The sequence below is a fragment of the Eriocheir sinensis genome, chromosome 14 (genome assembly GCF_024679095.1).
Source record: "Eriocheir sinensis breed Jianghai 21 chromosome 14, ASM2467909v1, whole genome shotgun sequence".
In the NCBI taxonomy this organism is placed as follows: domain Eukaryota; kingdom Metazoa; phylum Arthropoda; class Malacostraca; order Decapoda; family Varunidae; genus Eriocheir; species Eriocheir sinensis.
This window is the reverse complement of record NC_066522.1, coordinates 20116978-20141694: the sequence shown is the minus strand read 5'-3', so window position 1 is coordinate 20141694 and position 24717 is coordinate 20116978. Positions and strand designations below refer to the sequence as shown.

Sequence of the window (24717 nt, the reverse complement as noted above, 5' to 3'; positions counted from 1 at the left end):
AAAATACTACAAAAACACACATAAAAAACAAACACTAACAGCCTGTAGCGCTACGATAAACAATGACGCTCCAATTATATAACAAAACAATATATGGATGTACAGAAGTTCCGTTGTGTGTGTGTGTGTGTGTGTGTGTGTGTGTGTGTGTGTGTGTGTGTGTGTGTGTGTGTGTGTGTGTGTGTGTGTGTGTACTGCAGGGGTGTCCAAACGTGCGTGTGGAAGAGCAAGTGTGTGCACATCTGTTTGTACGTGGGTACGGTGTGTGTGTGTGTGTGTGTGTGTGTGTGTGTGAGAGTGTGTGAGAGAGAGAGAGAGAGAGAGAGAGAGAGAGAGAGAGAGAGAGAGAGAGAGAGAGAGAGAGAGAGAGAGAGAGAGAGAGAGAGAGAGAGAGAGAGAGAGAGAGAGAGAGAGAGAGAGAGAGAGAGAGAGAGAGAGAGAGAGAGAGAGAGAGAGAGAGAGAGAGAGATCGCAATTCGCCAGGACAAGTAAGGACTCTTCAGAATATACCTAGCACATTTTTTTTCTCAATCACTGTTTTGAAACCACGCGAAGATTATTATGATTTTATTCGTATCAGTCTCTCTCTCCCGTGCGTCACCACACTTCACATTCCTGCCTCAAATGACTGATATAATTTTGCAGGTGACTTTTCTTTTTAATATATTACTTCTTTTTACATTTTAGCAGAATACGAAGAGGTTGTTGAGATTAAAGGAGGAATTTGTACCTTTTAATTACCTGTCAATGTGTGCGTTTGCATGCCTATATCTTCTCTCTCTCTCTCTCTCTCTCTCTCTCTCTCTCTCTCTCTCTATCTATCTCCTCCTCCTCGTCCCGTCCTCATCCCAAGAATACTAATTGTATTTTCAAATCGGAGTCACAAACTAGACTAAACAAATTAATTCATAAATAAAATAAGAAGAAAAAAAATAATCCAAATTAAATTAGACTATAAAATATACGCTTGGACTTAACATTCGTGAACTTCCACGTAAACCAATTATCGAAAAATGCCCTTGATAATTTGAAAGCATGAAAATTGACATGGTATAATTAAGTATGAAGGTATAAAGTATGCGAGGACGTTAGTATGTAAGAAAGCCAGTAAATAAATAAGAAAGAAAATAAGAGAAGATCTGCAAGTAAAAGAAAGCATGCATCTAGGGATCATCATCATCATCATCATCATCATCATCATCATCATCATCATCACCATCATCATCATCACCATCATCATCATCATCATCATCATCATATTCAGTTATTACTAGTTCACTGTAGACCTTTATTTTCGACTAGCTTTCAGACTCTCTCCGTTGACTTCTTAGCCCATTATCCGAAAGTTTCCCTCAACATCCCTCACTAAGACTCTAATCTGTGCTTCGACGGTTGTTAAGCTACCCACCGTCTACCTTGATTACTGATATCCCATAAATTCTTAAAGTCTTCGCAGCAAGCCGTGAATGATATGTGTGTACATGATTACATAATTAAGTATAAGTAGAATTGGCTGTTAGGTACAATAATAGAGCATGTAAGATGATAGGGAGGTAAATGAGTACATGAATGAGAAGTTAGTGGCTAAGTAACCCCCAAGTAGAAAATCAATAGCTGCCTGCACCGTGGGGAGGCGTGCAGCCCGGGTGAAGATCGGCAAGCTGCGCCTCGCCCGTGACCGCCACAACGAAGACAAGACCACAGGACCCCTTCGGACGGCGCCGCCCAGCCCGCCTGTCCCGCCTCCCTCCTTCCCTCTCTCCCTCCCCACCGACACACTTTTTTTCTTCCTCATCACTCACCGCGCACCTGCCCCGGGGTCCCGCCGCAGGCCCGCCCTCAGCTCTTTCCTCCCCAGCACTCCACTCCAACACACACACACACACACACACACACACACACACACACACAAAGGTATCGGATACATACCAATCAAAAAGTCTTCCAGTTCATTACGATCTCGATTTCGGTGATTGATAGATGCTTTAGAAATTGTCACTCAAAGACGTATCATTGAAATTTTGCTGTTACGATTAAAAGGGTCAAATTGGTCATGAGGCAGTTTTGTTTATGGGTAATGAAAAATACATTCGGAATTGAAGTATGTACTCATGTTCTCTGTCCTAAGTATCATCTAATGTCACTTGCTCTCCCACTTGATAGCAGAGCCCCGAGCAATGTCCCGAAGTGCCCCGCCTCAACCCAGTCACAAGTCCTCCTCCTCCTCCTCCTCCTCCTCCTCCTCCTCCACCTCGGCGTCGCCCCTCCGCCTCCAGCGCCTCTGGGACGGCCTCTTATTTCTACTTCGTCACCCCAGCGCTCGGATGTACTTCGTTAGTGTCAACAGTCCGCTACTCTCATCAATGCTTTCATTAGTTACACAGCCCTCCCCTCCCTCCGCGGCCCTTCTCTCTCTCTCTCTCTCTCTCTCTCTCTCTCTCTCTCTCTCTCTCTCTCTCTCACACACACACACACACACACACACACTGCAAGTCCATTCATCTCTCCGGCCTCTCCCTCTCTCTCTCTCCCTCTCCTGGAGCAGCGATAATAACACCTCGTTTCAGAAACTTGTTCATTCACAAAAAAAAGCGCCGCGGTTATGACACCATCAAGCCATTAGAGCCGCGTGCTGGTGGCTGTAATGACACTATCTGCGTCCTAATTGCTTGTTAAGCCACTAAAATCCAGCCCCGGTAACGCGAACTCCAGTGGACAGGTGGAGCGGATGCGGCGTGTGAGGGAGGCGGAGGTGGCGGCCGGTGGAGGTCATGAGGAGGTGGTCGGAGGGGTCAGGGCCGGGCCTGGCGTGGGCGGCGGGGCGTGGTCGTGGGGCGTCGTGGTGGCCGCCGAGTGTGAGGTCACATGGGCGAAACCGAGAGTCAATTGTCAGTCGGTGCTAAAAAGTGGCCGAGGTGGTGGTGCGGCTCTGATTATAAGGATTTGTAAGGAAATTACTGACTGGTTGGCAAGAAAGCCTTAAATCATCGCCAGACCCACCTGCCAAATTGGCCCTTATCTGGCGGGGGCGTAAGGGTGCCGCGGCGAGTAATGCTTAATGGGAGGTAACGGGCGAGTATGAATGAATGAGCGAGTATGTAAGTTATCAATGGACCTTCAGAGCCGCCTCCCTCGACCTTGCCAACGCCGGTGGGAAGGAGAGGAGCAAGATGGGTCTGCCAGGGCGTTTTGTGTGTGTGTGTGTATATGTGTGTGTGTGTGTGTGTGTGTGTGTGTGTGTGTGTGTGTGTGTGTGTGTGTGTGATCGAGAATAACTTGAGTCATCTGCACGTTCCCACAGGTTACAGGTTACTGGTCCTGAGGGAGTGAGTCAGGTGGGAGAAAGTATGTTGTAGGTGTAAATTTTGTGCTCCTTTTTGGTGTGTGTGTTATTCAGTGCTTCAGTATTATTTGTCTGGCGTGAAGGGTGACGCGCCAGAAGAGGAGCAGAGAAGCAACTCACACTGCTCCTCCAAACAGTTCGTCGAGCCTCGCGTGGAAGGATTCTGAGGCGTCTGTCACGGTTGGTCAGCGGGTTGGGTCCTGCTGTAATGGTGGCGCCGGGACGATGTCAGTATCATCATAGTTTTCGAATATCTTGCCCCGGCCTGACGGTGTAGGCGATGGCAGCGGCGGCGGCGGCGGCGACGGTGCATGACTGTGGAGGTGAAGAGTGAGTGTGAGTGTGACGCCTGGTCCATCACCGCCGGGCGCTGCTCCGCCAGGGCTTAGCGGCAGACACAAAAATACGCCCAATAAGCCATAATTCGGAACTAGATTAAAATGAGGCTTCCAACAGTCTTACAATTGCTAACTAAATTCAATATATAGTTTATATGTAATTGTTCAACGTGCGAGTTATAACTTGTGTGTTCTATTTCTCGTCTCAGCTTTACCTGTCAAGCACAACAGCAGGCGTTGCATGACTTCCAGGAGCCGCCTGGAATGGGCGGGGCTCGAACGGCGCTGGGGGGACGTGATTGGTGGCGGGGGTTCCAGTGAGCCGGGTGCGGCGACGTCACCGCTCTCAACAGGCTCCCGCAGGCCGCGGCGGCCAATCAGGCCAGAGAGCTCGCGTGTGGGGGCGTGGCGGCCGCTCCAGGGTTGATAGTTGTTACCTTGAGGGATTAGACGCACACACAAGTATCAGCTCTGCAGTGAAGCTAAGTACTGTAGAGTGTATCAGGAGTGTTGGCGGGGCTGTGAGGCGAGGCGTCGCCCCTGTGTTGGTGACTCACCACCCAAGTGTTGTGTGCCGCGTACCCCGCACCCGTGTGCTCCTCCGTCTGTTTCGTGCACCGTCGGACTCACACAACCCACCAAACTGGCTTCTGCCGAGACCGCCACCATGCCGGACCAGGACCTGGCCTCCAAGTACATGGACCTGCCCCAGCAGGGGCTGCCCACCATGGCCCACACGCCGCCCTACGCGCAGCCCCTGGCCTACCAGCAGCCACCCACGCCGGGCTACAATCCCCCGGGCTACAGCTTCCCGCCCATGTATGCCCCTCAGAGCTCCTACCCGGCCTACCCCATGGGCTCCTACCTCACCTCGCAGTGCCCCTCGCCCTCGGTCGATGGTTAGTATCTATCATATGTTCTACACGTCCTTCTTTCCTTCTAAGGGCTTGGTCGGGTTTGACGAGGATTCTGGCAAAGTGTCTAAACAAGCGTCCGCGTCGGGTGTGCCTTCTGCAGGGTTCCTGTAGTGTCAGGGAGGCGGGAGGGGCGCCGGGGGCTTTAGGGGCAAGATGCTGTCTCGCCCCGCCTCCCTCACACCGTCCAGAAGCTGTGACCTTTAGTCAAGCGTTGCATGTTGGCTGCGTGAGGAGGTCCACTTGTGCATCATTTAGCAGCTCAAGACGTGACTCCTCAGCTGGCGGGACACTCCTCGCTCTCACTCTCTCCTTCTTCATTCCTTCACCTCTGGGTACGCTCCGGGTACCCTCGGGGGAACGTATTTCTACTCCAGGGTGTTCATTTTGCGGAGTGAGGAGGCGTCACACTCATTCACTCCATGGTCAGCGGCAGCCAGTCATGCATGTCTTGCTCGTTCATGAATTGTCACGCTGATCCTCCCCTCAGCACTGTCTTGCACATCCCTCCATCACGCGACGCAACACTAGGCGGTATTTTTCACACATAAAAAAAAAAGCAGTCCTCAGCATACAAGGGCGTTCCGTAAAGTTGTAAAGTTCCTCTCAGCTTCGTCAAGTTCCTCCTCTCTCTCTCTCTCTCTCTCAGCTTCCCCAGAGTCGTCAAGGTTGGAGGAGGAAGCTTCCGTTTCCCTCGCACCCACCGCCCACATCCTCTCCTAACTAACCTCTAACCTTCTCCTGCATGTCCTTCCTGTCAGTCTTCCCCGCCAGCCGCTCCTCCTCGTCCTCCGCTCCATCATGCAGCTGCCACGAACACCCTCCACGGAACACTTGCCCTTCTCTCTCTCTCTCTCTCTCTCTCTCTCTCTCTCTCTCTCTCTCTCTCTCTCTCTCTCTCTCTCTCTCTCTCTCTCTCTCCCTTTGTTTTTACCGAATTTTCCTCCAATATGTTTTTTTTTCATTATTTTCTGATGTCACGGCAAATATTTGGTTGTAATTCTTTTCCGGTCTAGTTTTCTCCTTTGTGTTCCACCGTCTCATGAAACACAGATAATAATTTGAGGCTAAGAGGAAGGTGCCAAAGAAAAACAGATAACACGTGTAAGCTTGCGAATAATCTCTCTTCGTATTGTAGATAAGTCCGTCGTATATGCGTGTATATGAGGTGTGTGTGTGTGTGTGTGTGTGTGTGTGTGTGTGTGGGGTCAGAAAGTGCGTGAGGATTCTTAATTTTTTCAGTAAGTGTGAGTGAGTCCGTGAGTGGGCGGTCAAGGGTAGGCGTGGGCGGGCAGTGCGTGGGGCAGGAGGGTGTGCATGGGTGGTTGGGGTGGGCGGTGGCAGTGCTCTAAACGTTGCTAATCTCCCTCCCACCAATTATTTATTCACCCTCGCATGCGAAGATCTGGTTCGTGGCATCAACCCATTTCTGACGCGATCAAATTACAGTGGTTTTAGACTTCACACACTTTCCTCGCCCTCAAATATTGACTTGATTGGCGCAGAGCATGTCAAAATTATAACCCGAGATTGTTATTTTGCGTCGGTAATTCAGCTTCGCCTCAGCAGTTTACGTTCACTTAATCATACATCCTGTGAACGTTATCTGATCGGGATTAAATATGTAGCAAGGCAGAGTTTAAACATCTATCTTCCTTGAATTCATCGCTACCTCAGCATAAATTCTACCCAACCTTTAACTTTTGCCGTGTATCGTATGTTTCCTAGTCTTCCCTCCCACGGTCCTCTCCTCCTCCCCGCCACTTCCTCCCCTTCGTCAGTAGGGGAGCACACAAAGGCACACTTAAGAACATAATTGCTCAACAATCGTCCAGTTAGTCTGAGTGAGCCACGATCCCGCCGCCAGCGATCCCTCACACTCGCCACAAAGGCCAAGGAACACACTGCCTCGCCCTCGCCGCGCCTCCACTGTGCCTAGGGATGCCAACACTAAGGACACAACTCTCTCCCTCCATCCTATTGCCCTGTACGTTCTCCTTACCCTCTGCGATGAAAAAATGTTCCAATTGTATTGAAAAATTGCTATTACCACATTGCCTCTCCCTCGCCGTGCCTACACTGGGATGCCAACACTAAGGTCACAACCCTCCTCCTCCTCCTCCATGTTCCCCTACACGATTATCTTACACGCTGCGATGAAAATGTTATAAATGTATGTAAAAAATCCCTCACTATCGCTAGACAGGCCCACATAGCGTAGTAACTCTCGCTCTGCACCCCTACACTCCCTAGGGATGAGGATGCCTAGCCCATGACCCTCCCAGTCCGGCGAAAAAAAAATATTACACGTTCAGAGTTCCTCCTTCGATAAAAGTTCACTGCGTATTAAAGCCTAAATATCGTCACAGAGGTCCCTATAGCGTATGGCGATTCTCCCCCGCCGCGCCTACACTCCCCTGGGATGCTGATATTTGGAACACGACTCCCACGCAAAAGAGAATATTGTTTTTTTACGTTCATCCTTCCTGCTTTGGCAGAAAAAAATATTACAATGTGTTAATATTACACATCGACGGGTGTGATGTGCGTGGATTATCAATATTTAGACCATGATCATCTTAGCCCAGTGAGAGCATTATTCATATTCGATAACAGATTCAGCAGTAAGATAATAACCCAGAAAATACATTAACCTTAAGCCATTGACGGCCGGGGTAAGCGTTAAATCCCCTCATCACCCCACAAAAAGAGTCTGAGTGCAAGGAAAAGGCAGTCTATTATTTATGTTAATGCTGCATTCCGTGTTACTCGTGTGAACACCTCTGGAGGAACCTGGATCCCATTAGCGCTTCATGATCTGCCTGCCGCATGGGGATCATTCATTCTTCAGGACCTTTACCAGCACCTCCCAAACGACGGGCTCCTCCGCTCCTCGCCACTCTCAAGGCCTCCAGTGCTCGGGCAGGAGGCGGAATGCTCTCAGAAAATTGAACTAATATTTTACCGAGAAGTGGAGGGCGGGTGAGGGCCTCGTAACGGGCGGTATAAGCGGCCGGTGCGTGCGCGGCCCAGGCGGAGGAAGACCGACACAGCCAGAGCGACACAGGCGGTGTGAGGCCGACAGCGGTGGCGGCAGCGGTGATGATGCCCGATGAGATCATTTATAAGCTGCAAGTACACTAAACCACGGCACTTTATAGAAACCCGATGTACGACGGTGAACTGGTTAAAATATGACAAAATAATATTTGGCAAAGAGCCGTTGCGCAATCCAGTGCGGCGACATAAATATTATGTTCAATATAAAAATGCGGGTATTGAATACGTCTCAATACACTGACAGCGAGGCAAAGTAATATAGAACTTCATACAAATATGTATGAGGACAAACAGCACGACGGCGATACGGCAGGGCGTGCTGGGGGCGCCTCGCACTCCGCGGGACGTGACACATGCTTCCTCCTGCTGCTTCATCGGGCCCGGGAGAGGGGCGGGAGGCGGGGCGCGTCACCCAACAGCGCCCGACGTGCAGGAATGTCTCGAGAACCCACGGGCGGGAGGGTCGTGCTGCCGCGGCCTGTCCCTTCGCTAGAGGAGGTCCCGCAGAGTGCGATGATAATAATTACGATGGCTATGATAGTAATTATAAGAGCTGATGATAATCTTAATATTAATGACAACGATGATAATCATATAAATGATAATGATAATAATAATGATAACAATAACAATACTAATACTAATAGTAATGATAATAATGAGAAGGAAAAAGAAAAAAAAATCATACGCTTAACAAAACATACAAACACTTGCTATTCCTCTGTTGTCTCAACTCGCTATCAATCAGTCAACGTTGCAAGCAGCCGTCGTCGCCGCAGCGTGACTCGGGACGGGACGGGACGGGGAGCGGCGGCCCCTCGGTGCACGCCTCTCCTCTCCGCCGCCGCCGCCCGGCCCTCGCCAACCCCACCGCTCAAAACGCAGGCCGTGTCGTCGGCTTCAAGCGGCTGCCTCTGGAGCCGCCACCTGCACTTTCTTGTGGTCTTACAGTCGTGTATCGTATTGTCTGAGGCACTCCATATTCAGGGGACAAATCGCTCTCGTTTATCACTGATCCATTAGTCCATCAGCCAATTTATAGCATCTGCTCGGAATATTTTATTTACACCTGACTGCCGCGGTTGTGTGCGTCTGTTGCGGAATGATTTCCTCGGTCGTTTGCAGCAAGGTTTGGGAGCTCAGTGGAATAACAAACAGTGTGAATTATGATACTGCTGCGAAAGGATATATATATATATATATATATATATATATATATATATATATATATATATATATATATATATATATATATATATATATATATATATCTGCTTGGTACAGCTTCATTCCTCTGAAGAAGTTGTACCAAGCGAAACTAGTCAGAATAAACTTCTGATTTGACCTTGATTTCCTACTATATATATATATATATATATATATATATATATATATATATATATATATATATATATATATATATATATATATATATATATATATATATACTGATTACCATGTACATTTTTTTTTTATTTATCTATTTATTTATGCATTTTTGCGGTAGAAGCAAAATTTAACAATGGTGACGTAGTGTCGTGAAGGTTTCAGTTTATACAAATAACGTTGTTCATGCTCTGAGGTGTAAGGCGCGGCGTGGCGTGGCAGCTTTCAGACTTGTGGCGGGCGTGGGCGAGGTGCATGAGTGGCGGGGGAGGTGCGGGCGCTTGTGGGTGGAAGGCACGCGGGTGTGTGAGGCACACAGAAAGGCAGTGTACCGGGCGGCAAAGTGGATGGGAAAGAGGACTCGAGCCAACACAATAAGTGTGGGCGAAGTGCTGGCGGGGCACGTGTGTGGGCGTGAGGCTCCCGCAGGTTTTGCCTCGTCCCACGCCGCGGCCGCAGCTCTCCCACGGCGGAACAATGGGAGGGCGGGGGTTGCTGGATGAGGGGGAAGAGGGGAGAGGGAGCGAAAATGAGTCTTCACCCCGTCACCTTAGTCACCCGGGAAAGGTCGGGTTTGGCGTAACTTTGCGGGCGACACAATTCTTCCGCTTAACATTAATATTCAATCGGGGTGGCTGGCCGTCACGCGGGCGGGAGGGTCAGCGGCGGCGGCGGCGGCGGGGAGCGGAGGTGACGATAGCGGCGATAGTCAGTTTAGTTTTAGGAGGAGCAGCCACTCAGCGCTGCCCTCGCGTTAACCTGTGCAGGGGCGGGCGCGGCGGGGCACTGAAGGCATGGAGGCGGCGGCGGTGACGGTGGTGTGGATGGCTGGTGAGGCGTGAAGGCGTGTGGTGGCCGGCACGCAAGAAGTCATACAATCAGGTCGCCGATGAACGTGTGTCATGACTTGTGCGTGTTTTGCGTTGTTATTCATCTCGAGAGTCCGTAATTATGGCCGCCGGGAGCAGAAAAAAAGGAAAAAAAAAAGCAACTTAATATCCATGAGGTAATATATTTCGGTGACAATTGCTCGGGATGTAATCGTTCGTTCGTTCGACTCTTGTTTTTTTTTTTTTTTCGTTCCTACATGTGCGCACGATCATTGTTTTTCTTTTTTCCTCTCTTTTTGTCATGGCTGTTGCGAGGAGAATGACTGCTCGTAACTTGTCTTGCCACTCAATCGCGCTGAACGGCGGTAACAAAAGCCTGAATGATCACTCACTCACTCACGCGTCCCATCCACCACCACCACCACCACCACCAGGCTTGTCCTCGTCGCTGCTGCTCTGTCCTCGCCTCTTCTCGTCCTCTTTCTTTATCATCTCTTCACTATTCAAACCTTCCTTTTCTTCACCCATTTGACATTTCTTAATTCTTTTGCCCTTTGCTGTGAATTCTTTGTTCTCTTGTCTTCGTGTATTTTAGGTCCTCGTCAATTTTCAATCTCGTTCTTTTTTTCTCTTATTTTGCTTTTCTTCACCCTTGTTCTTGCTGTGTCTTCGCTGTCCTCTTCTGTCTTCGTGTATTTCAGTTGCTTGTCCTTCTCGCTTTTTTGTTCTCGTCCTGCATTGTCCCTTGTACTAGTTTGTCTTGGTCTTCACTATCCAAATCCTGCTTTTCTTCACCCATCTGACATTTCTTAATCCTCTTGTCCTCCCTCTGTATTCTCTGTCCTCTTCTGTCTTCTCGTGTATTTTAGTTGCTCGCTTCGTTAACTTGTCCTCGCTTTCATCATCCTATAAGCTATCTTTTCCTCTACGCCTCGTCCTTGTCCTCCTCGGAACTTTATTCACCAACACCTTTTTCACGAGCTAACTCTGTCCTCGTCTTTCTTTCCTCGCGCTTTCCTCCCACTTGCTTGTCCGTCTTGTTCTCGTCTTCCCCACCCTCATCATCCGTCCTTATACCTCTCCTCATGCCTCCTGTCCTCGCTCTCCCCGTGCTCGCTTGTCTCATCCTCACCACCTCGTTCTCGTCTTTTTCGTCGAAGCAACACAAGACGTTAATGGAGAGACCTTGGGTGCAGCCGAATGTCCATTGCTTTTCTCTCCGCTTTTGTTATTTTGTATCCTCCTGCTTCCTCCTCCCTCTTCCTGCCCTTCCCGCCCAAGTCAGCCGTGCCTAAACCAGCCCAATCCAGCCCAGTAAGGTTCAGCCCAGTCAGGCGTTCCCAGCATCAGCCTCTATCTACACAGCCGATCATGGCCTTAAGGAACAAAATGAAAAAATCTTGGTTGAAGCCTCATTATCCGGTTCACTAAATGCCCCAACCTCTCCTGACCCACTGGCGACCCTCTATGACCTTATCCTTATCCTCCCTCCACTGCCCCTGAGATCCCGGAGCCTCGAGATATCCGTGGACAGCGAAGGAAGGAAGGAGGCGGGAGGTGAAGTTGGTGGGTCGGCGCACTGGCTGCCCGTGGGACCGTGTTCTCAGACACTCACATTTGACAGGGTTTTCGTAGGAGTTGTGGGCATTTTCATGTGTAGTTCCATGACCCCGGTGGTAGTTTGACCCTTCTTCTGTACCGTGAACATGAAAAACACTCATGAAAACTCGATTAATCTCCCTTTCGGCCTTTGGAAGTAGTTGACGTAAGAGTTGGAAGCGTTTCTGGCTAGTTTGCTGGCTGGCGGACGGTCGGCCGGGCGGGGAAGCAAGCGAGCCAGCGAAGCGAGCGGTGGTACAGAGCCAAGCCGCCCGCCGGTGTTCGCTCGCTGCTGTAAATCTTCCCCGCCGGTCGTGGTGGTGGCGGTGGTGCGTCTCGCTTCCTCGTTACTGGATGACACGGAACACTCGGCGGTGGCTGTAATTTTCTCCGGGCGAAGCAGAAGCGAGGAACGCGGGACCTAATGGATGGCCCCTCCTGCTGCCTCTGATGCTCCTACCTGTCTTGCTCTTGTTGTTGTTGTTAGGAGAGAGAGAGAGAGAGAGAGAGAGAGAGAGAGAGAGAGAGAGAGAGAGAGAGAGAGAGAGAGAGAGAGAGAGAGAGAGAGAGAGAGAGAGAGAGAGAGAGAGAGACTACACCCATTTAGAATACACTCAGAAATGGTATACGTCTTTTTAGAACAGGCTCGGCAAACAGGGAAGAGAAGAAAAGAAGGATGAGAAAAAGAATGAAAAGAAGGGGGAAGAAGAGGAACCAGAAAATTAGGAGTAGAAGGAAAAGAGGATGGAAAAAAAGTAATCAGAAAAAGAAGAAGGAAGGGTTGGAGGAGAAAAAAAGTGAACCAAGGCAAAAAGAAGACGAACAGTAGTAGTAGTAGTAGAAGGAGGAGGAGTAGGAGTAGGAGGAGGAGGAGAAGTACAATAACAGGTAGCCGAGTGATAACATCGAGCAAGGAGATGGCAGCGAGATAGCACGGGGACGCAACTAGAAGACCGGAGGAGGCAAATAACAGAGAAACAACGTGCCTTCCTTCCTTCCTTCCCATCAGGAGAGGACAAGGTGGAGCTGGAAGAGGTGCTTGGCTACCCTCCACCTGCCTCTCCTTCTACCTGTTTCCTTCCACCTAATTCTCTTTCCGTCTCTGTCCTCCCTTTCTTAGCAGTTAGAGAGAGTGAGTGGTAAATTGAGAGTGTAAAAAAGGGATAAAGGGGAAGAAAAAGGTGTAGGAAGAGGATATTGTTTAAGTATGTTTTGGAGTAGTTCTCGGGATCCCTAAAATTCAAATACCTGATTCTCTTTCCGCTTCTGTCTTTCCTCCTTAACCAGTCAGACAGAGATAGTAAGAGAGTAAGAGTGTGAAAAGTAGATGGCAAGGAAAGATAGGGAGGAGATATTGTTTGAGTATGTAGGGGAAGATATTTCGGGGGTCCTTAAAATTCAAACACCTGATTCTCTTTCCGCTTCTGTCTTTCCTCCTTAACCAGTCAGACAGAGATAGTAAGAGCAAAGTAAAAGGAGATAAAAAAGAGAGATGGCAAGGAAAGATAGGGAGGAGATATTGTTTGAGTATGTAGGGGAAGATATTTCGGGGGTCCTTAAAATTCAAATAGCTGCTTCTCTTTCCGTCTCTCTCCTTCCCTCTCAGCCAGTCAGACAGAGATAGTAAGAGAGTAAGAGTGTGAAAAGGAGATCGATGGCAAGGAAAGATAGGGAGGAGATATTGTTTGAGTATGTAGGGGAAGATATTTCGGGGGTCCTTAAAATTCAAACAGCTGCTTCTCTTTCCGTCTCTGTCCTTCCTCAAGCGGCAAACAGAGAGAGTGTCAAAGTGAGAATGTGAAAAAGGGATAAATGAAAAGAAAAACAGCAGGAAGGAGATGTTATTAGAGTACGAAGTAGAAGAGTTCTCGGGGTCGCTAAAAAAATATATATAGCTGAGTGGTTGAGTCTTGAGAAATGGCTACGGGCGTTCGATCTTGCCGTAGAAAGATGATGATAACGAGACAATTTCACGAGGAAGTGTTATGATATTATCTCTCGCTAATGTAAATATTTGTATACACATGTCCCTACTTTCCTCCTCCTCCTCCTCCTCCTCCTCCTCCTCCTCCTCCTTCTCCTACTCCTCCTCTTCCTCCTCCTCCATCCCAAAATTAGTGATCTTATCAGTGGTGTGTCGCTTAACAATACAGTGACATGTTTTTTTAAAGTGGCAATAATGTAAAAAGCATGATAAAATATTAATTATGATAATGGAGATGGTGATACGGACAATGATGGTGATGATGATGGGAACGTGACTGTAATGAGAATAACAAACAAGCAAACAAATAACAAACAAAATTAATATCAGTCAACACAATCTCTCTCTCTCTCTCTCCCTCTCTCTCTCTCTCTCTCACACACACACACACACACACACACACAACCTCGCCCGACCATCAGAGCGCGTCAATAATGGCTCAGCGAAAGAGAAAAAAAGAAGAGAAAAACGCAATTACATGTCAATCGTTACAATCCTAATGCACACAAGAGGGAGAACCATGACCCGCTGATAGATAAAGATGTATAGATAGACAAACGGATGGAATTATAGGTTGATATATGGACAGACAGATAGATATATTACATCGACCAGATAATACACACGCATCTAGATATGTTAATAGATGGAAGGATAGATTGATGTATAGGTAGACAGATAGATAGATATTTCATTGACCAGATAAAACACACGCATGAGTCTAGCGCCATTTATGATATGTAAAGTTCTGAAAATGATGTGAAAATTACAAGAAGTAAAATGACACCCACAGAAAATATTGATCCACTATTATATTCCTACCACTACTAACACTACCACTACCACTGCAAACACTACAACTAACACTATTTATTGATATTTTTTTCTATCATCGCGACTATAATAATATGGTCAAACAGGTAGCGAGCGGTCAGTGTGCGCTCGCTCTAATCTCTCTCTCTCTCTCTCTCTCTCTCTCTCTCTCTCTCTCTCTCTCTCTCTCTCTCTCTCTCTCTCTCTCTCTCATTGTGGATATTCTTTTAATTATCCAAAATACTTACAATTTTCAGATATATCATCCTTAATATTCTTCATTTTTTCTCCTCCTCCTTTTCCTTCTTCTCCTCCTCTTATACCTTTTCAATAAAATAACATAAAGTCAGAAACAATTTTTTCCCCTATATATGTTGCCTTTTTTCCTCACCCTCGATTCCTTATATATATACATCCCAATATTTTTCAGTTCCCCCAAAATCACTTTACATATTATTTGTTCACAGTGCCTGCAGGGATGGGAAGGGCCGCCGCCTCTTTCCCTTCCTCCCTTTACTATACACTATATCCTTTTCGCTTTCTATTTGTCCCGCTGGCGAATCTTTAACGCCCTTCCCCTTTTAGCTCTCCCCGCCCTCTCCCCGTTATGGCTACCCTGCGGCAAATCCCTACAATACGCTACAGATAAGTCCCCCCTCACCAATAAAGACTAACTAACCGGAAATGGAGGGCGGGAGGGACGGAGGGAGAGGTGTGGAGGGAGGGACACGGCCAGAGAGGGAGGAGTGTAGGAACGGTGAGTAGGAGTGTTGGTGTTGGTGGTGATGGTGGTGGTGGTTGGGGCCGAAGGGATAGGGATGTGTGGGGACGATTTGAAGGAGGGATAGAGGGAGGGAAAGAAGTATATCTGAAAGAGAGAGGGGAAGAAAGAGGAATATAGATATGGACAAAGGCATATATGAAAAGAAAAGAGAGGGAGAGAGAGAGGGATAAAGGAAGAGAGAGAGAGGGAGAGGCATATGTGAAAGGAGGATAGGGAGAGAGAAATATAGAAAGGGAGAAAGACATATATGAAAGGAGGAAGAGGAGGAGAGAGAGAATATATGAAAGAAGAAAGCCATACACACACAAAAAAAAACAGAGAGAGAGAGAGAAAGGGAAGGTATAAACATCAAAGCAGGACTCAGAGCAATGGTGGGTTCAAGTTCGACATATTCAGATCTAATAAAGACATTGTCGGGAAGTGGTTTGGAAATGGAGTGCTGGACTATAAACACATTGAAAAAAAGATGGTTCGATAAGTGAATGAACAGAGAAGATATATAGTGTTCGGTTACATGAGCTGCCTGGCCCCTCTTGCAGACTCCTTTATCTTCATTTATATCCAGGGAGAAAGGACTGAATGGAGGGATAAAGGGAAAGAGATAAAAAAGGGGGGATATGACACAAAGGGAGCTGATTTTGAATGATGGATGTAAAGATGGATAATTACATACCTACAGAAACTGACCAACACACACAAGAAACACTCCGTCAACGCTTTCTATCACATGCATTCGAGGGTTCCCGCAACGCACTTCAATCTTCGTTTCAAGCTGTATTTATTCGATGCAGCAACACTAAAGATAAAATCCGCAATATTCCAACACAAACTAGAAACACTCCGTCAACACTTTCCGTCACATGCGTTCAAGACTCTCCGCAACACGCTTTATCTTTGTTTCATATTGTATATACTCAGTGCAGCAACGCCAAGACAATATCCGGAATACTCACTGAAATACCCAAGCTGAAAGAATCGAATCCTCTAATGTTTTAACGACAAAGGGATTTCGGTATCTTTAGGACACTTGCAAAACCAGTGAAGAGTTTTTCATTTTTGCTGCAATAAAGGAAAGAGAACATAGGGGAACAATGCTCTCCAAAAATCCAAAGTGTGCCAATACAAGAAGTAATCAGAACAAGAAATACTCAAAACATGTAATCAAAACAAAACAAGGAATAGTCAAATTTAGCTCCAGAGGTGTCTTGATACTTCCCTCCAAAATTAATATGAGTCACAGAACAAATGAAACACAATATAACACTCACCCAACCATCTTCAGCTGCACACGTGTCCCTCGGCAGCCCTCACATCTCGATCCTGGAGGCAAAAAAAACCAACAGATTCAGTATGAGGGTGGAAGAGTGACGGAGTGCGGACAATATACTCACAGGACGAACCGGGACAAATGGGTACTAGGGTGAAAATAAATAGGAAAAAGAGAAAGAGAGATAAAGGAAAGGAATAAAAGGGATGAAGATGCAGATATGATGAGGAAGATGCACAGAAGAAAAAGAAGCCAAAGGAAACTAGAGGAGATTAATGCAGTAAATGATGGAGGGGAAATTAAATATACTTGTCACCGGCTGTCTCCAGAAAAAAATAAAACAAACGAGGAATATATGAGAGTTTAAGCATGAAAAAAAGATGTAGTGGTAAAAAGAAGAGAAGTAGAGGGTAATGCAGATGATGGAAGATAAAATGTACATAGCAGGGACCGGCCACCTCCAGAAATAAAAGAGATTCAGGTATAGATGAATGAGGAGAAAAAATGAAGCGAGGAAAATGAGTAAAATAAATAGTGAAAATAGTAAAGTGAGTAAACTGAGTAAAAAAACAAAATAAATAAAAAAATGTGAAAAGCAGGTGGCGCCAACACAGCACAGGTGGCAGGAGAATTTTCGACATAAAAACACAAAATATAGGTGGATGTTTTTTTTTTTTTTGAACGAAGTAAATTTTCTACTTTCACACAAACGAAAGTTAAACTAGAAAACACACACAGACAGACACAGACAAACAGACGGTAAATATGAAAACGTTCCAACACAGACAGACTGACAGATAGGAAGACACACACACACACACACACACACACACATACACTCACACTCACACTCACTCTCTCTCTCTCTCTCTCTCTCTCTCTCTCTCTCTCTCTCTCTCTCTCTCTCTCTCTCTCTCTCTCTCAACCGCTTCACGAGGTCTTATTAATAGGGAGTTAAATAGAGATCGATCTTGTAGTGTTAGTTAGAGAGGAGGAGGAGGAGGAGGAGGAGGAGGAGGAGGAGGAGGAGGAGGAAAGGACGAGGAGGGAGATATGGAAGGCGAGAGAGAGGGAGAAAGGAAGGGAGAGAGGAAGAGAAGGAGGCTGGAATGGAAAGAGGAGGAGGAGGAGGAAGAGGAGGAGGAGGAGGAGGAGGAGGAGGAGGAGGAGGAGGAGGAACGGTCAATGAATCTGTGAATGGAGGCAATTACTTGATTGTCTGATCGTGGGAGAGAACGATGTGATGAGTGGAGGAAAGTCAGGAGGAGGAGGAGGAGGAGGAGGAGGAGGGAGGGAGGGAGGGAGGGAGGGAAGAGGTTCTGATGAAGAGGAAGAGAGAGATGAAGAGGGACGAGGAAGGAGGGATGGAGAGAAGAGACACTGATGAAGAGGGAGGAGGAGGGAGGAGGAAGAGGAACAAGGAAGGAAGAAGAGGAGGGATGAAAGGAGGATGTAGCAGGTGGAGATAAAGATGAAGAGGAAGAGATTAAGAAGGAAGGGAAAAGAGAATGAGATAAGAAGGAGGAGGAAAGATATAAAAGGAGGAACACTGAAGGAAGAAAAAAAGAAAGAAACAATAAGTAAGTGAAGAAAATAAAATGAAAACAAAGAGGAAAGAGAAAAAAGAAAAGAAAGGAAGAAATGATAATACAGAACGAAAACTTAGAATGGAAAGAAGGAAAAAAGAGGAGGAGGAGGAGGAGGGGGTAATGAAAGAGGGATAAAGAAGTAAAGATAGACGAAAGAGAGAGGAAATAAATACAAGAGAGATGATGAAGGGAGAGAAGGGTAAAACTGAAGAGGCAGAAGAGGGGAAAAAGGGGAGAGTGAGACAAGGAGAGAAAATTAACCGATTGAGATGAAATAAAAAAATGAAAAAAATAATTAACTAATAGTAATAGTAATAGTAGTAAGTAATAGTAATAGGAAACGAAGGACACGTGACTAGTTTATCCTGCATCCTAATTGTTACTTTTGTCTTCCCCTCTTTCTCTCTTTCTTTCTTTCTGATATTCTCCTCCTCTTCCTCCTCCGTTCTCTTACAACCCTTACCTAACAACCCTTCATTTGCCAATCCCTCACTTTTCTCTCTCTCATCCATCAAAATAATTAAAAAAAAGAATAACATGCATCTATCTCTCTTTCTCTTTCTTTCACTCTCTTTATTTTGTTCCAGCCTTCATTCTCTTCTTCATCTTCTTTATCCTTATTCCTCTTCTCACTCACACGTTCTCACTTTCCCTCTTTCTCATCTCTTCCAGTATCACGATTTTCTTTTTATTTACGTTTATTCCTTCTTAATTTTCTTCTTCTCTTCGCCTTTCATTCCCTAAACATTCACAGCAACTCTCCTCACCTTTATTTCTTTCTTACATATTTTCTAATGTCTTATTTTACTCAACTTACTCATTTGCAATTTAGTTTTTACCTCATTCTTTCCTTTCTAGGGGTATTTTTTTCCTCCTTCAATTGTGTTTACTTTCCTTCCCTTTCCTCTCCTTCGTTTGTCGTTTCCCTACCCTTCCCTTCCCTTTCCCTTCCCAGCTTTTATTTGATTCATTTCGTTATCCAGCTTTCCTCTTCCCCTTCTCTTTTTTTTCCCTTCTACAAGTATTTCATTTTAACTAACTCACTGTTTTTCCGTTTCTCACCTTCTTATTCATTCGTTACTCACCTTTTCTCTTCTCCTTCTATTCTTTCTTTCCTTTCTTTCTCTTCCCCTTCTCTTCTTTCCTTTCATCTTCTCACATCCCTACTCCCAGCCTCTCCCACCCTTACTACCCACGCCTTTTCCCTTCCCCAAGCTCATGCCCACGCACTCCCAGCCTCCCTCTCACACCCTTACCTCCAGCCTCTCCCACCCCTTCCCCACTCATCCCCTGCGGCACCCCAAACTCAGCAGGGGTGCGCGCCTCCCCTGCTGGGTTCGGGTGCAGGGCGCGGCAGGGGTCCCATTGACGGCTGATCATTTCACTCATGCCTACCAACCGTTATTAATATACCCCAACACTGAAGGGGAGGAAGAGGAGGAGGAGGAGGAATAAAAAGAAGGGAAAAAAGGAGAGAACGAACGGAGGAGGACAAGGGTGAGGATGTGAAGGTAGAAGAATATAAAGAAGAGTAAATATATTGGAGTGGACTTGTTGTTGTTGTTGTTGTTGTTGGTAGTGGTGGTGGTAGAATGATTATTGAAAGAAGGAACAATTTGTAGATGGAGAAACAGAAGAAAAACGAAGAAAAAAAAAGGAAGGAGGAGAGGGGATAGAAAGAGAAAGAGGAGGAGGAGGAGGAGGAGGAGGAGGGAAGGTTTGTAGAGAGCAGGAGTGAGCCATGGAACGGAAGGAGATGAGGTGAAAGAAGGAGGAAATGAAGGAGAGGTGAAGAGAGATTGAGGGAGGAGAATGAATAGCAAGGAGGGAGGAGCAGAGGATGAACGAGGAGGAGGAGGAGGGGGAGGAGGAGAGAGAGAGAGAGAGAGAGAGAGAGAGAGAGAGAGAGAGAGAGAGAGAGAGAGAGAGAGAGAGAGAGAGAGAGAGAGAGAGAGAGAGAGAGAGAGAGAGAGAGAGAGAGAGAGAGAGAGAGAGAGAGAGAGAGAGAGAGAGAGAGAGAGAGAGAGAAGAAAGGAAAAGTTAGGAAAGATGGGGAGGGAAAGGAGGAAGAATAGAAGGAAGAGAGAGAATGAAGGAGTGAAAATGAAGAGCAGAAAGAAAGTATTGGACAAGTGAGAGAAAGAGAAAAAAAATCGATAGCGAGGAAAATGAAGCAAAATCGAGGAGAAAAAAAATATCGAGGGAAGTTGAGTGTGAAAGCGATAAAGAAATAAAAAAAGAAATAAAAACTTAGTGTAAACAGACAAATAAAGAAGGACGCATAAACTACGGACGCCAACTTGACACAAACACATAAATAAAAGCAAAGACCCCCCTCCTCCTCCCTTCCTCCCTCCCTTCCCCTTCCCTCTCCCATTTCTCTTTTTTCTTCTCTCTCTCAACCTTCCCCTTGCAACGCTCTTTCTAATACACACACACACACACACACACACACACAGATCCCTCCCTCCCCTCCAACAACCACACACACATCTCCCTTCCCCCACTCCTTTACCCCCCCCCCCACACACACACACAGAGACAGACACAGCAGCAGTATATAACATCGAGTCTTCAACCTGCCATTTAGCGGCGGCCGGACGGAGGAGCCACTAACGGAACCGCTGTAATATCCCGCGCACGCCTCGCCTAGGAGCTCCATTATTACCCGTGTATCTGGCCACCTGGCGGACCGCTCACATACCTGGGCGTGACGCGGATGCTACTGTGCTCACGACATTGTTAACACCGAGATGCTGCTCTTTTGGGCTTTGTTTTATGATGTGGTTAGGTAGCGTTTACTGCATGATGATGTTCGGGGGTTTCATTAATGTACGTGACTTGACTTTTAGTTAATCTGTTATTTTATTTACTGTTGCTTTCACACGTTTCTTGACAATGTATTTAGATGTTCGTCATGCGAGTTTGTCTCATTTAGTTGTTGTGGTTGGTGTTGTAAGATGACGTGGTGGTTTTTATTTACTAACATTATTTTACTTTTTTAACTTATCTTTATCCGCTCTCCTATTTACTGCATCTTTATATATATGTTTCTAAAGAGAGTATTCAAATATTCTCCAACGCATGTTTAGCTCATGTAGTTGGGGCAGTTCGTGTAAAAGATGATTGTTTTTTTAATTAGTAAATGTTAAACTCGTAGCCTGTTTGAAATGCTTCTTAATGTCGAGATTTTGTCACTGGACCAAGCCATCGCTTCTATTACAGCAAACACTTCGTAATGCAACACGTTAACTCAATATTTGGGAAGCAGAGTGTATGGCTGGCTGGCTACTTACTGAACGGACTTGAGTTGGTAACCTTCTTATCTCTCTCTCCCTTCAATCTCTGTATCAGTCGTCTACACTCGTTGAGCAGAGAGTCAAATGGATTACTAACACCATCACTTAACGTTGTATCTTGTTGCTTAGCGGACATATATGGGATTACATTGCCGCCCGACGTGATGTTTATAGTTACTTATCAGTGAGGTCGTTTTACATATGAATGCTCGCGCCCCGCCACAGGTGTTGGGTGGCTCAGGAGTAGCACTGAGGAGGACGCTGAATAACATTAGCTCTCTGTTGACACGTGGGGTAATTTTCATGTTCAAGGTGACGTTGGTTAGAGTTACTGATCACCATAGTTGTTATTCATCACTATCGAGACTTCTTAGTGATCGTACTGAAGTCAAAGAACTCGACAACATTAACTCTTTTGGGACAAGCACGGTAACTTTTCGGTTCACGGTGATGTTGGTTAGAGTTGTTTATCATCATGGCTGTTCTTCATCACTATCAAGGCTTCTTAGAGATTGTTATGAAGGCAAAAAAACTCGGGAACATGCAAGAAACTAAATTATATAGAAAAGTATAGAAATTAAAAAAAAAAAAAAAAAAAAAAAAAAAAAAAAAAAAAAAAAACAACAAAAAAAAAGAGGGAAGGTTTCGATTGGTCTATCAAAGCATGAACATATAACATATAAAAGCACTTTTTTACTTAAGCTTTCATCATCTTTTGTTGTTTTTCTTTGTTGCTTCCTTTCTTAAATCTCTCCCTCTCTTACCATTTAAAAAAAACAAACAAAAAAAAACAAAAAAAAAAAAAAATTTATCTAAAACTATTATCCTTTAATATTTTTTTCTTTCCTTTGCTCTTGCTCTCTCCTCATCCTTTTCCTCTCTCTCCCTCTCTCTCTCTCTCATTTCTCTCTTTCTTTTTCTTTTTCTTTTATATATTTTCTTTCTTCTTCTGTCCAACCTCCTCTCTCTTTTCCTTCTTTCTTTTCCCTTTTCTCTTTTTTCTCTACTTATTCCAGTTCTTATTTTTTCTCCCTTCCTTTCTCCTCTCCCTCCCTTACCGATGCTTTTCTTTCCTTTCCCTCTCCTAGTATTTTGTTATTTTATCATCTGATGATGTAAGGGTATTATCTCCTCTCTTCTCTCCTCTCCTCTCCTCTCCTTGTCTTTTCGGTCCATTCTCTTCCTGTCCTCACCGTTACCCCTCTCCTCATCTCTCCTGTTTTCTCTCTTTATTTCTTTCCTCACTCGTGTCTTGTTCTCTGTCCTTTTGTTTCTCACTCCCCTTTCCTCTCCCTTTCCTAAATCTGACTCCCATCACCTCCTACCCTCTCCCACCCCCACCTCTCCTAGGCTCATATGTCTCGCCTTATCTCATCGCTAACAGCCCGAACCCTCACCTCCAGCCTCTGCTAGTCGACCCTCGCACCTGGATTACCAAGATGTTACCTGTAATTAATCTCTCATTCATCTGGACGCCACGAGGAAGGCTGACGTGTGGGAGTGGGTGGAAAGGGGAACAGAGGGGGAGGTGTGTGTGGGGTGGGGGGAATGGTATTGGGGGAAGAGCTCTGTGTGTTTGTGTATGTGTGTGTGTGTGTGTGTGGAGTGGGTGAAGGTCACAACTTGATACGGCTGTTAATGCGGTTTCAGTCCCCACACCGCAGACAGGATCATTAGCGTCACACACACACACACACACACACACACACACACACACACACACACACACACACACACACACACATCTCCAGCACCATTTCTAATACTAAGGTCCGCGTGTTCATTAGAGAAACGGAGCACTTGTGGCGTGAAACCTCGACACGAAGGTCATGAACACACACACACACACACACACACACACGCGCAATAGCAGCCATGAATTTCTGAGTATCAAGTGTGACCGTACCTGATTCTACTAAACCCATAAAATTATTCTCTCTCTCTCTCTCTCTCTCTCTCTCTCTCTCTCTCTCTCTCTCTCTCTCTCTCTCTCTCTCTCTCTCTCTCTGATGGTGGCTTAGCGTGTTACTGAATGAGCTGACTGGCTGGCTGACTGACTGACTGACTCCCCTTCCTTCCCTCTCCAATACCTTCTTTTCCTCCCCTCTGAAAGACTGGCTCCCCTTTTTTCTCCTCATATTACACTTGCTCTTCTTTTTTTCCTACGTCCTCTCCTTTCTCTCCTCTTTGCTTCCTTCCTTCTCATTTTCTACCTTCCTTTTCTTTTCCCTGATTCCTCTTAACTTTTCTTCCCTTCGAGCTAACTAACTTTCTTTCTTCTCTTATTTTTTCCTTCTCATCTTCAATCTTCTCTCCCTGGTGTCTTCTATCCGTATCCTCCTTCTTCTCTCACCTTCTCTCTTCTTTCATCCTGTTACTAATATCTTTCTCTTTTTATATTTTCTCTTTCTCTCGCATTTATATTTTTTCATTCCCTTCCTTGTAATCTTCACACTCAGCGAATACATGAAAGAGCGAATGAGTTGCGAGGGAGAAAAGAAAATGACTGAGGAGCTTCACTTGCTTCCTTCCTTCTTTCCTTCATTCTCCCTTAAAAATAAAACAAAAGGGAAACTGCATTAGCTCCTTTCATTCAGCTTCCCTTGAAATAATACAAAAGGGAGACTCCACTTGCTCCCTTCTTTATTTCCTTCATTCTCCCTTAAAAATAACATGAAAGGAAGACTCCACTTGCTCCTTCCTCTTTCCCATCATCTTCCCTTCAATAAACCAAACACAAGTCATGGTGCATAGGGCAGGAATGAGAGGTTATGCAGGAGTGGTGTGGGAGCTTTTCTTTTGCGCATATCACGGGGTGTATGTTCGAGTGTGTGCGTGAGCGGAAATTTGAAACCAATGAGCTCTAGGAGATACTCAATGTCTGTAGGTAATAGTTGTGCTCATTGGATGTAGAGGAAGGACTTGCTTGGGTAGGCGAAGTCTGTGAGCGAGGAAGGGGTCGATGGGAAAAGAAGGGTGATGGGGGAGAAGGGTGATGGGGAGAAGGGTGATGGGGGGAAGGATGATGGAGAGAGTTGATGGGGAGCTCGCGACCCCTCGTTTTTGGCAGGCCATTTGTGTACCGACAGACAGCTCCTGCATGAGTAAAGATGTACATGTGTGTGTGTGTGTGTGTGTGTGTGTGTGTGTGTGTGTGTGTGTGTGTGTAGACAGATAGAGTGACAAAGACAGAAACACACACACACACACACACACACACACACACACACACACACACACACACACACACACACACACACACACACACACTCCCCCTTCCTTGTACTCGTCTTTGTAACTATGTTGTCTATGTTGTACAGAATCGTTATCTTCGGTAATTGCCTTCTTCCCTCTCCCTCCCTCCTTCCCTCCCCCCGGCGCTGCACCTGAGGCGGGGCCGAGGCAGGTGTAACGGGCGGCGGTGGGTGGGTGGAAGGGCGTCATTACCATAGTCCCCCGAGCATAAATGTTCTGCTGGTGCCTACTGCTTCGCGCCCCTACACGCCTCTCC

The 24717-nt window shown here is 46.2% G+C and overlaps 1 protein-coding gene across 1 annotated transcript in view; it reads left to right on the top strand.

The window, feature by feature from the left end:
* The first annotated feature begins 3922 nt into the window (after nt 1-3922).
* The window catches only part of LOC126998323 (homeobox protein Hox-A3-like), a 117132-nt gene continuing 96337 nt past the window's right edge, over nt 3923-24717 (top strand). The window contains exons 1-2 of the mRNA XM_050859810.1: nt 3923-4076; nt 4125-4580. Of these exons, the coding sequence (XP_050715767.1) occupies nt 3923-4076; nt 4125-4580 (610 nt within the window). The remainder of the gene's footprint in view (nt 4077-4124; nt 4581-24717) is intronic.